Here is a 13,590-nt window from a genome sequence, read left to right on the forward strand (position 1 = left end):
ATATATGTACATGACTTGTTAAGGTACAATATTTATCGTGAAATATCATTTTTAACAAAAATGATAATGCTTCAATTGAGAAAGTAAGAACTGTGTTTTTTTACTTAAATAAGCAATGAGATGATAAATATTCTGTACATGATACAATACAATGATGTTGAAATAAGTTATCGGTCACGTGATCTTTTTTGCCTCCTGAGTGGTGAATCACTTTGGTCTCTAGGCCTTCTATTAGTCCTGTCATAAGGTGACCTACTCCTGTCTCTCCTATAACTTCTCTCACTGGGAGATCTATCCCTTTGTCTTCGATATTCTCTTTCAATAGGAGATCTACTTCTCTTCCTCCCATACTCTCTTGATTTATCTCTCCCGCTAAAAGATTGATTGTCTTTATATGAATGACGATTCTGGTCATATTTTTTATCATAACTATTTCTGTATTTGTCATTGTCTCTATCATCAGTAATTCTATCATTATTTAAGTCTCTAGAGTTATGTCCACTGCCATTTCGTTCATCAGAATGACTTTGATATCTATCATCTCTGTTGGATCGTCCAACTGGTTCAAATTTCTCTCTTTTGATAGTGACTGGTTCTCCCTCACTGTCACTTGAAGAACTTGACATCTTAAGCTTCTTTTTCTTTTTCTCTTTTTTCTTCTTTTTGGATTTCTTCTCTATTATAAAAATAAAGAATTAGTCAAAATGAATATTATATTATTCTTTAGATGTTCCATTTTGTGTACAGTAAAAAATAGTTTTTGACCAAATTTGTGGTTGCTAATTTTTTGTGCATTATTTCAAGTGAATATATATTCGCAGGTACCAATTTTTGAAAAATGATTAGTGTTATAATGTGTTAGAAAACGTCTTGGCAAGTACAATTTTTTCTAGCTTTTCTATCCAATGCAAAAATCAATATGTTTACAGTATTTTGTTGAAAGGGTCTAAAACAAGGAAACAAAAACAAATGTAAAACTTTTTTTGTCAGAGAAGGTGCACAAAATTTGTAACATTGACAAAGTAAAAATTGAATGTATTAAACTCTTGATGCTGAAAAAAATTCTCTCATTTTCTCGTTTTCTTTAGATATGACCCAAAAGAGGGCAATTAATTTGTCATCATTTTATAAAACAATCACATTTGTAGTTTGACATATCGGGGGACACCAAACTAAACTAATTTCAGTTTGATGATTGTATAAAAAACTGAGCACCATAGAATATCAGAGGATGTCAGTAAAATATTTGACATCAACACAAAAGTAATTTATAAGCATGTAAAAGATAATATTCTTTATTTCATAGACTTCACATTCAATTACATAAGTTGTTGTATAGCTGGTAATTTTTGCAGGGGCAAAATTTAGCAATTTGCTCTCTGAATAGGGGTATAAAGTTTTCAGTTGTTATTTTTTGTGTTCATAGATATGGTTTACAGAAGATAACTGTGACATTTCTGGCCTTAAATTTGGTAACTTACATTTTTCAAGAAAATTCGACCCTAATGAAAATTTCTCCCTATACAGTATCTAAAAAAATCCCATTTATTAACCTTTCTTGACTTTCTTCATAGGAAGTACATAATCTTCTTCCTCTTCACTTTCTTGAGAGAGCTTTGGAGCACATCCCTCTGACCTTATATGTTTAGTTATCTCATCTTCATCACCAAACTCCTTTGGCTGTTTGTAATTTTCTACATGATCAACCCGTAGAGTTCTTCCTAATATCTACAATCATTTTCAGAAGAAATTTTCATGGTAATCACATGATGTATAATTTTCTACATGATCAACCTGCAGAGTTCTTCCTAATATTTACAATTATTTTAGAAGTTTTATGGCTTTACTCCAATCGATAGCTAAATCTCCTTAAACACAAATAAATATAAAATAAAAGTTACTTTCAATACTGATACTGACAATATCATGTGGAACATCTTGACAAGTATGTAATATTGTCAGTATCAAAATTGAAAGTTATTATTATTCTGTTTATCAGTAATCTATTAATTGCACTTTTGATCATTTCAATGTACTTTTAGTAAAAACTACACACTATTGGTGTGTGACAGTGACATCATTTTCTTTTTAAATCTAAATAAGGTCTGAGGACACCGCAATCACTCCTAATGTTTTGACTGATATTTTTGAATATCTGGTAATGTACGAGATATAGAAAAATACCTGTCAACAAGATCATAGGAAAAAGGTACATATTGCTAATAAAATAGATGTAATATGTTTTGCAGATAAAAACAATGTTGTTTTGGACTTTGTGTGCTGGTACGGCAACATATATATATATTCAGGGAGTAGTTGCTCTTCCTTTGATTGATTATGAATGATCATTACATGAAGAAATGTTTTACATATGTGGACAAGCTGATTTTTACTTATCAAAATAATTATTGTTTTCCATTTATTGACTTATATTTCTTTCGAAATTTTGATCTGTTCTCTACAGTGGTCTGAGTTACTCTACGCTTCGTTGCATTTTGCATTTTCTTCGCATTGTGCTGAAAATCTGCTCACTGGTTGTTATTGGATTTAATATATTTAGAGGTTGGATGTTCTAGTTTTTCCACTTGTGAGTAGTACTATATTTTGGTATAAATACTCAGAACTTTTTATAGTATTTCAATGTGGAACTGGGAGGCCAAGATGAATGTCCGCTTTTAATTGTTAGAAGTATAGCCAGCAGATAAGGTATTTATGATGTTACTTTTTCATGTTCTTACTTTTCATTTTTCGTACTGGCACTTTGCATTTAAAGCATTTTTGTATTTCAATGTTTTATTTCAATTTGTTTTATTGATTTTGCAGATCATTGAATCAGTTTAATTGATTTAATGTTATACCTTGTTATAGTGAGTACTTATAAAGGACTTTAAATGGTCAGTTGTGTACAGTTATAGTTAACTGTGGGTATTACATTTAAATATTCAATTGATGATTTGTGTTCTTTTCGTGTGTTCGTTAAGTTAAATTGTTTTGAACATGCAAATGAATTTGATTTATGCAAGTTGTTTGAATATTTGCAATGATTTTCTATGCTTTGCATGTATTTGACAATAATTGGTCTATTTTGTATATTTATTCATTATTCCTTTTGTTCTCTATTTTGTAGATCTTTCAATGCCTTCTATGTGTTAATAAAAGTAGTTCCACATTCGTGTTATATTTGGGCCAGCATTTACCATCACGCCCCACTTGGTCACAGAATGGCGTCGTCGACAATTCAATTATGTAGAAGGCATTGACTGCTGGCAAGGCGGGAAAGCAAGGTTAAAGGCATTAAGCAGACGATATTTTGATAGGATTCCGGAAGATGTCGAACATTACCAAGTGAACTACACGGAGTTTGCCGAGTAACATACCTGTAAGGATGTCTCGCCCTACATGTAAGTCGCTTCAAAGACAAGTTCTTGAACTACAGCATCAACTTAACCAGATGAAAACAACTGATGATAATGAAGACGTGGAGAATGATGAACAACTATACGACCAGAAACGTTCTGTTATATATGTTCAGCGTGACAGAAGGGTACCAAAGTTTTCCGGATATAACATGAACGTAGAGGATTGGCTTGAAGATGTTGAGTCTTGCACACGTGAAATGTCTCGTCAGGAGCGTGCTGATTTCATTTATTCGTTTTTGGAAGGTGCAGCCAAGGAAGAAATTAAATATAGATCGAACGGTATTAGACAGAATCCTAGTCGAATTGTGAAAGTTCTGCAGGATGCATTTGGTGGGAAGGACAACATCACAAAGCTGCAGAAAAATTTTCTCGACAGAGTGCAACGACAGGGCGAATCCTTACGTGAGTATTCTTATGCTCTAATGGATTTAATCCGGAAAGTAATTAGAAAAGATGATTCATTGATTCCGAACAAGGACAAATCACTATGTGATCAGTTTTCCCAAAATGTACAGGATGTCATGCTTAGGAAGCACCTGAAGCGTTTAGTTAGATCTGATCCAGACATTACGTTTCTCGGTCTCCGCGAAGAAGCGATTATGTGGTCAGAGGAGGAGGAGATAAATGATACCGTACCTAAAGTGAAAGTTCAGGTAGATTCAAATGTACTGAAAGATCAGCATTCTAATGATGATAAAATGAATCAGCTTTTCGCGATAGTAAGGAAACAAAGTGAACAGATCGATGCTTTAACAAAAATAGTCAATTCCAAGCCATCTGGTCAGAATAGATCCTACAATGAACAACGTTCTTCTAATTTATGCTTTGGGTGTAAAAGGCCGGGTCATAAAGTTGCTGATTGTCCGAATAAGCAGGGAAACTAGCGCCATCTTTCGTGTCGAGTCCCATGTTAGATGGAGGATATATGGACTCTGTTGATTGTGATTATTTGATAGGAAAGTGTCCGGTGGTTACCGTTGCCATAGCAGGCACAGAGGCTAAATGTTTAGTGGATACGGGATCTACTATTTCTTCGGTTACAGAGTCGTTCTATGATAAATTTCTGCGGGATTGCACTCTATTACGTACTGACGTAGCTTTGCAGCTTCGGGCTGCAAATGGACTTTCTATTCCATATATTGGTTATGTGGAAGTTGATATGGTAGTGATGGGACAAACGTTGAAAAGCTGTGGTGTATTGATTGTGAAAGATTCCACTGATCCAGTCACAAGAAGAAGGAAGGCATTGGTTCCAGGGCTATTAGGTATGAATATCATTAGGAGCTGTAAAAACATTTTAGAATTTGATTTTGGCAGGAACTTTTGCGAAGAAGTATCCACTATTGCGGAAAATTCAAAACTTAAAGAGCAATTTAAAGCTTGCATTAAAGATGAACATTTGAACACTATTGGTTATGCTAAAGTTTGCGCTAGTTCTCCTGTACGCATACCTGCTTCGTCTGTTGTTACTTTAAATGGCACAGGACCAAATCTTCCTAGAATATATGATGCCGTAATAGAACCATTAAAATCAAGCGGACATTTGCCAAGTTCACTAGTCGTAGTACACACTTTTGTAACCGTCAAACGTGGTCATTTTTCATTTCGAGTCGCAAACCTAGGCAGTGATGACATTTATATTGCACCAAAAACAAGAGTTGGCATTCTTATGAAAGGAGAAGTCGAGCAAAACAATCGGTCACGTATTGAGTTCATTCGAACTGATTCTGTTGAAGAAATAATTTTCCACAGTAATTTACCATTTTCTGATGTTCCGAATTCTAAAGTTGATGATGATTATAAACAATTTGAAATGCCGGTTGATATAAGCCATCTATCTGTTAACAAAATTGAGTTAAACGCTGTTCAAAAGTTGTTTTATAGATACAAAGATGTTTTCTCAAAAGATGATAATGATGTTGGTTTCACTTCTACCGTTAAGCATACCATTCGGCTGCAAGATGATAAACCGATCGTACAACCATACAGGCGTATACCGCCAACACAATATGAGGAAGTTAAGAATCATATCAAAAAGTTGCTAGAAAATAAGATCATTCGTGAAAGCACCAGCCCTTATGCTTCGCCGATCGTTTTGGTCAGAAAGAAAGATAACTCTCTGAGGCTCTGTGTTGACTTCCGTTTACTTAACTCGAAAACCAACAAAGACGCATTTCCGCTTCCGCGAGTTGAAGAATCTTTTGATGCTCTCAGTGGCGCTAAACTATTTTCTACGATGGACTTGACTTCTGGTTACAACCAAATTGCAATGAATGATGATGATATTGAGAAAACTGCATTTACTACTCCTATGGGTTTGTACGAGTATTTACGCATGCCTTTCGGACTCTGCAATGCGCCGGCTACATTTCAACGGTTAATGCAGCATTGTTTTCGAAATGAACTGTTTCAAATTTTGCTTGTATTTCTTGATGACATTATCACATTTTCTAGTACATTTGATGATCATTTAAAACGTCTTGAAGTAGTTTTTCAGCGTTTAAGACAGCATGGACTGAAACTGAAGCCTTCAAAATGCCATTTTTTCAAGCGTGAAGTAAGATATCTTGGTCACGTGGTGTCTGCTGATGGTATACACACAGATCCTGACAAGGTTAGTGCTATAGAAAATTTTGAAGTTCCGTCAAATGTAAAGAAATTGAAATCATTTTTGGGATTAGCTGGTTACTATCGACGTTATATTAGAGACTTTAGCAAAATTGCTTCTCCTTTGAATCAATTGGCTCAGCAGTATACACCACATCCACGTAAACTTTTTGGAAAAGATTGGAACACCGATTGTCAAAAAGCGTTCGATACGTTGAAAGAACACTTAGTTTCTGCACCGATATTGACATATGCAAACTTTAATAAACCATTCGTTTTGGAAACCGATGCAAGTATGCAAGGCTTAGGTGCTGTGTTATCTCAATATGTGGAAGGAAAATTACGAGTTGTTGCTTATGCGAGTAGAGCATTAAGACCGAACGAGCGAAATATGAACAATTATAGTTCTAGAAAGTTAGAACTATTGGCAGTAGCTTGGGCGATAACTGAGAAATTTAGAGACTATTTATTATGTTCTAAGTTTACTGTTTATACCGATAATAATCCATTATGTTATTTGCAGACGTCAAAACTTTCAGCACAGGAACAGAGGTGGCTGTCCCGATTAGCAGTGTTTGATTTTGATGTCAGGTATAGACAACAAAAGCATAATTTAAATGCTGACGCTTTGTCTAGAACACATAATAAGGTAGAACTTGCAAAGTCCGAAGATATAAAAACATTGCTACAGAAGTTTGCTACCGGTACAGCAGTTCCAGGTGATGTAGTTCAGAATGTTAGGTCTGAAGACTGTCAAACTGTTTTTGTTGAAGAAGCTCATACAACTTTACCAACTTTTGACAAAGGTGAAATTCGAAATTTACAAAATTCTGATTCAGTAATAAGTAAATTTATTGCAATTTGGAACACTAAGGTTAAACCTTCACGGTCAGAAATACACAAGTTAGATAGAAATTTAGTTACTCTTTTACGTCAATGGGACAGAATGATTGTTGTAAATGGTATATTTTATAGAAGGATACGTGATCCGATAAATGGTGAGATAAACCAGTTGATTTTGCCAGTTGTTCTGAGGGACAAAGTATTGAGAAAGTGCCATGACGATTTAGGACATCAAGGGATTGAACGTACGTTTACCACCATACGGACCAGATGCTATTGGCCAGGTATGTTTAACACAATTAAAGATTATTGTAAGAATTGTAGACGTTGTGTGATTTCAAAAATGCCGCAACCTAGTATTCGACCAGCTATGGGGCACCTCATTGCCAACAAACCGTTACAAATTTTAGCAATTGACTTTACCATACTTGAACCAGCACATGGCAAAGAGAATGTTTTGGTAATGACTGATATTTTTACAAAATTTACTAGGGCAATTCCCACGAAGGATCAAAAAGCAGACACCGTTGCAAACGTTTTATTGACCGAGTGGTTTTGCATTTATGGGGTACCTGAGCGCTTACACTCCGATCAAGGTCGGAATTTCGAATCTGACGTTATTCGCCAGCTTTGTAAACTGTACAACATTAATCGCACTCGTACAACACCGTATCACCCGGAAGGAAATGCTCAATGTGAACGATTTAACAGAACTCTACACAATCTTTTAAAATCGTTACCTGTTGACAAAAAGAAAAATTGGCCGAAATATTTACCAGAACTTGTATTTTCGTACAATGTATCAATGAATTCATCAACTGGTTACAGTCCGTATTATCTATTGTTCGGACGGCATCCAAAATTAGCTGTTGATTTTTTGTTGTGCAATAATGAATCTAATGACTCTGAAGTTCTTTTAGATGAATGGATTGTTGAACATCAGAATCGTCTACGATATGCTCACGAAAAAGCTGGGGAGCAGATGAAAGACCGTGCATCGTACAGGAAGAAACAGCACGACAAGAGACATTTTAATCCTGAAATCCGTGAGGGAGATTCGGTTTACATCAGGAATCGTGGCGTACATGGGCGTAACAAGATTCAAGACACTTGGGACTCCGCCGTTTACCGAGTGGTAAGATCATCCGAAAATACCGTTGTCGTTGAACCTAGTGATGGAGCTGGTATATCCAGGACGCTGAATCGTCAACATGTGTTGAAGTGTCGGCCGGATTGTGATGAACTTACTCCGTACGATTCGAGCGACGGTGATGATGATGATACTCTGATGGTACCGAGACGAAGTACGAGGATAAATGCTGGTAAACATTCTAATCCGAATAGACTACCATGTGCTGTTTATTGTAGTTAGTATTTATTAGCAAAGTAAACTGCTTACAAAAGTTAGTAATTTTAATACAATGTGATTTGTAGTGCTGTTGACTCTTCAATTTATCATTTTGATTATGGTAAATGTATGTTGTCATTTTACTATTGTTCCTATTATTTGGGAGTATGTGGAGTTAATTTTTGGTATTGTTTATCGAGACGATAACATTAACTGGACAACTGACAAGGAGATTTAATCTTTCTATTATGCTATCTAGGTATTTGAATCTGTGGTTAAAAGAAAGAATAAATCTCCCAGTCAATTGTAAAGTTAACTACCTAAAACATTTCATTAGGTAATTGTCATTCAATCAAGTGATTACCAACTCTATTCACTGAAATAAACTATATTTTTTGCTGTAATTGTTCTCTACCTTAGCTCCATTAAAATTATCCACAGCTAACACTGTACTTCTTTGGTCCTCATAACAGAGGAATCCATATCCTTTGATTTTTCCGGTCTTTTTATCTCTTACCAAGTTTATGTTAACTATCTCTCCATATCTAGAACCAAATAGAATTGTACCAACAACATGCCTTTCTTTAATAACTCCACATACCACATGTTCATATTTAGTTGCTATTGTTCAGTAATCAACACAGTTTAAATAGTTTATAAAAGGAATCTATCTTAATGAGTCAATTCTTTTTTTTTTTTTACAAAAAACAGATAAAACAAAATTAAATATGTACATTATGAGATTAAAGCAAACATGAATGTGGTTGCTATAAACTCACTTATAATTATAGCTGAAAATGTTATAAAACTGCCTTCTTGTTTGAAGCATCAAAAATAACCATTAACCAATATACAGTGCAATAAAAAAAAACTTGAAGTGTAAGATTTTGTAAGAATCAGGCAAAACGGGAAAAATCAGGAACATGCATGTCAAAACCCCACCGATCTGACAATATAATATCACTCATGGTTCTTTTCTCTATTTGAAAAGACCATTATTTGATCTCTGCATCACTTAATTGCTCAGAATTTTTTCAATAGAATGTTAGAATAATTAGGTTTTTTAGTTTTTACAGAGTTATCTGCCCTTGAAATATTCATTTTCAGTGCATTTAAATGAAATTATCACTTAATGCACTAACATGATATTGAAAATGTCATTTTTTTTCTTGTTTCTTATGATGTACATGTAAATATTCAAATTGAACTTTCAAAATGATGGTTTTAATATACTATGTTTCACTCACTGCCTGATTCTTACAGAGACTAACACTTAAGCTATAAGGTTGTTTCCATTTACATTTTCATATTATGTGTACATGTATAATACACATGATGCATATATTATCTATTTGGTATCATGTAGAGTTTCTTCGTGCAGTGTATGTTACACATTTACAAATAGATGCACATGCACATGAAAATACTTACTGCGAGAACACACAAATTACATCGCCTTCTGTTAAATCATAAGGTAATCCACCAACGAATATCCATGCACTGTCTTTATACTTGTCATGCCATGATTTCTTTCCAACCAAACCAAGTTCTAATTCTCTTTCATTGATTTTCTGTAGGTTCTTGACATTACTGAAATAATAAGTTGGATATTGCTGAGTACCGGTATAATGAATACAGTACACTACAACTTTCAAATAAAATGGGTTTTAAAATATTCATGTAATACAGTGAATCCCATCTAAACCAAACCCTGAATAATCTGAAAAACTTATTTTTTCAAAGACTCTTTATATCAATTTAAATGTTCTTTAAATCTTGGTAAACAAAACACCTGCCTAAATAGATCCAATTTTAAGGGTTCACTGTAAAATGTGCATGCTACAATCAATTCTTTCTATCAAAAGAGATATTCAAAATTTTTTATTAGTACCACTGTGTCGGTGATCAGTCACAGTGTCTCTTTCAGTACTGTACACATGAATATTGCTTTAGTGTTGAGATAAATTCAGTCAAGTATAACTTTCGGTGAAATGATAACTTTCAATTTGCCTTTGACTAAATAAAGATAATATATTAACAATAGATACTTAAAATTACACCAATATTAAAAAATCTATGACAATCAAGTTAGAAAACAGTAGTCATGTCATACAATCAAATGGCTTTCTTACACTTACATAATGCACCAATAGTGACAAGCCTTTGTTACTTTTGATATACTTCAATGTATATTGAGTGTGGAATTGTTCGTTTCTGAAGTCTATAAAAAATATTCTAATTTGACCAACAGTGTTCTCTATCCCCCAACATAGCAGTTAGTTTTGATCAGCTTAAAACTAATTAGCTTTTGCAAAGATTTTATCATGTACCTGTATTGGTTGACTATCCATCAGTAGAGGAATACATTTATACCTCTATAGAAGGATTTTTACCTAATAATATAATTTTTTAATAGGGATGGAGTGTAAGAGATGACTTTTGGAATGGAAGCAGACACATAATTTTTTGCCAGAATTATTAAAATTTCTGTTTTCAAAATCATGTCTGCTGCGTTCAAAACGAAAAACAACAAGCTCCGCCAAGTCTTGTCAAGTCAGTCACACCATTTCACCTGTATTATGATTCAAAATGTGAACAAAGAGAAAAATTATCAAAACTCGAATAAAAAAATGTAATTTTTGTAGCAAATGTGGTAACAGCATACAGGAAGGAAAATGATTGCGGAATCGAACAAGCCTTGAAGGTAGCTGTAATGTACACGATTTAAACTGTAAAGTCATGAGAAGCAGTTGAAGGGCGGTACCACTGAATTTTCAACCTATTTGTATGGCACATTGTTCTGAACCCGAAACCAACATATCAATATCCAAATAAAAATGGGGGTTGCACTTGCACTTGCAGGGTCAGAAATTCATAGCAACTGAGCACCCTCTGCTGTTCTAGAAATACCATCCAAGCTGAAGGTTTGCCCATAACCTTATCATAGAAAATGATGAAAATGTATTCTTTCATTCAGTCTGTCCTTGAAATGTGCTAAACTAAAGAGCCAACTTTCGTGATGAAAATATAGATTTTAAGAAGACTTAACTAACAAGGGATTTCAAGCTCTTGCGAATTAAGCTTTATTCACTCACATACAGGGCTGTTGTCTCCGTCATATTAATTAACAATCTCAAATAAAATACCTACGTTAAAGGATTCATGGAAAATCGTCAACAACACGAAGCAGGTTCAAAATCTGTTAGGCGTTCGTTTGGTGAAGGGGAATGAAATGCAACGAATTAAGAATAGATGAGTCGTACCTTTCATCTCTCGTCCTTAAAATTATACCTTATTTATAAAAATGAACAGAAGTTATTAATATTTTCAGCATCTAATTCGCTAGTTCATTTGTAGATCTCATTTGACCATAATTTTCCGGAAAGGGGGAAAACAGGGAACGGTTTTGGCTAGGTAATCAATATCATGTCCGCCAGCACCGAATTAAATAAATTTACATATAGATTGGTTTATTATATTAGTCAATATACAACGACCATCTCCACCTTGGAGGGCCCATTAAAATACAGAATATGAAAAACTTATCTACCATTATCATGATAAGAAGGAAACTGATATTATCACTAAACAAACAAAAAAGACGTATACTCCACATTGAACTAAACTCACATCTGTAAGATCTTAAAACCCGCGTTGATAACACATTTTCCTTATTTTCAGACCAAGCAGGTGCATAAATGAATTTGTCAATTTTGTCGTTTATGAAGTAGTATCTTTTCCACGTGACATCGGCCCATACCGACCAAAATCATTTATGTCAACATTTTTACGTACCCGTAGTCAACTATAATAAAATCCTTGTTTTTCTGTCATTTCATAAACAAAATAAATGGAAAAGAATTGGGAAACAGGTAATGTATCTTTATATGTAAGCCCAACCATTCCTCTGATTCATTAACTGAAATTTGTTTAATATTCTAATGACAAAAATGCCAGGGGCGTAGCTAGGCCTGTTTTAGTTGTACGCAAAATTACGGCGAGGGGTCTTGGGGGGGGGGTCGCTCAAGGCCCCCAGTGAGTCCGGCAAGGCAAAGCCCTGAGGAAAAAAACCTGAATTTTAACGATTTTGGAGCCAGTTTTTCAGAGCCTATACTACGTTCATGGTATGCATATGTGATATATAACCTTTATTTCATCTTTAAAATGTGTGTTTTTATTTTTGTTACTTTTTCCGAAAGTACGCAACTGTGTATTTGTGTATAGGCAGCTACGCCCCTGAATGCATCTTTGTTCTGAAATGTCTTACCAGGTGCACCGGTAGGATAATCGTCCTCTGCTTTCCTAGAAACACCTGCCAAGTTGCTCATAAAAATCAAGTGTAGGGTATACGAAAGAGGAAAGGGAAACTATGACACGGTGAATAAATCAGTTATCATAACCCACGAGTTCATGATGACGACCATAAAACTTCTGTAGTGATGTCTTGAATCTTGTAGCAACATAACCCTAACAAAACACAGCCCCATTGTAAGAAATCTAACGCTATACGAAAAGACTGCGTAGTTACGGCAAGCTCTGGCATAATGTATGAGTTGTGATATGAAAACTCCATGCGCAGGTGCTAAAGGAATGTTGTCACAGATGAAAGGAAAGTTGACAATACGGAATAAAAAGTCATCACGTTTGTCGTATAGTTTGGTGAAGAGTTTACCTTTATCATCGATCTCTAAGTTTATGTCAGCATGTGAGGCTGACTTCACAGTGTTTGTAGTATCATCTCAAATTATTTGGGGCCAGATGCGATGTATCAAATCCCCGAAACTAAGATTGTTTAACGATAATACGTCATCTATATAGGGGAAACTGAGATTAAATGATCTAGCTTAAAGATGTTCCTTCTTTTGGATCAGATCAGCTATAAGGTCAGCATCATAAGAGTGAAGGAACAGGTCAGCAAGCAAAGGAGCACGATTTGTTCCCACTGGACTGCCAATAGTTTGTTGAAAAACGCGTCCACCACTCTGGATAAAAATGTTGTCGATAAAAATTCCAGCATTTTGAAATCTTTTTTGGTATATTTGGAAGATCATTTGGAATTAATTTTCACAAGGTATGAGGAATCTCTACCAAGAACTACATATTTGTATCTAGGTGTACCGTCTTTCTTCAGAGTATAACGTTTTTGAATCTGGATTTTAAATGGGTATGGGAATAGAAGTATAAAGAGTTGAAAAATCATAGGTTTTTATGCTATTATTATAATGGTGATCTTGAAATGAGGGTTTCCAGGAGATCTTTTGAATTTTTCAGGATCAACATTGAATTAATACCACTAGGGGAGTAATCATTGGACTGAAAATCACTAGACTAGAAATCACATTCAAATTAAACATAAAGCAGGAAAATTAGTAT

The 13,590-nt window shown here is 34.6% G+C and overlaps 2 protein-coding genes across 2 annotated transcripts; one reads left to right on the plus strand and one right to left on the minus strand.

Annotated features, from left to right (window-relative positions):
* Nucleotides 1-75: 75 nt before the first annotated feature.
* Nucleotides 76-11,451, minus strand: LOC148626015 (uncharacterized). The gene is made up of 5 exons (XM_088569564.1): nt 11,368-11,451; nt 9,649-9,807; nt 8,633-8,762; nt 1,554-1,728; nt 76-676 (listed from the first exon to the last, which is right to left on the minus strand). The coding sequence occupies exons 1-5, from the start codon at nt 11,379-11,381 to the stop codon at nt 168-170; spliced, it is 987 nt and encodes a 328-aa protein (XP_088425690.1). The 5' UTR covers nt 11,382-11,451; the 3' UTR covers nt 76-167.
* Nucleotides 2,371-4,303, plus strand: LOC148626016 (uncharacterized). Its single transcript, XM_088569566.1, has 2 exons — nt 2,371-2,706; nt 3,128-4,303. The coding sequence occupies exon 2, from the start codon at nt 3,386-3,388 to the stop codon at nt 4,301-4,303; it is 918 nt and encodes a 305-aa protein (XP_088425692.1). The 5' UTR covers nt 2,371-2,706; nt 3,128-3,385.
* Nucleotides 11,452-13,590: the final 2,139 nt, after the last annotated feature.

The sequence above is a fragment of the Perna viridis genome, chromosome 2 (assembly GCF_037379345.1).
Source record: "Perna viridis isolate PV_CMFRI_1.1 ecotype Kerala chromosome 2, ASM3737934v1, whole genome shotgun sequence".
Taxonomy (NCBI): domain Eukaryota; kingdom Metazoa; phylum Mollusca; class Bivalvia; order Mytilida; family Mytilidae; genus Perna; species Perna viridis.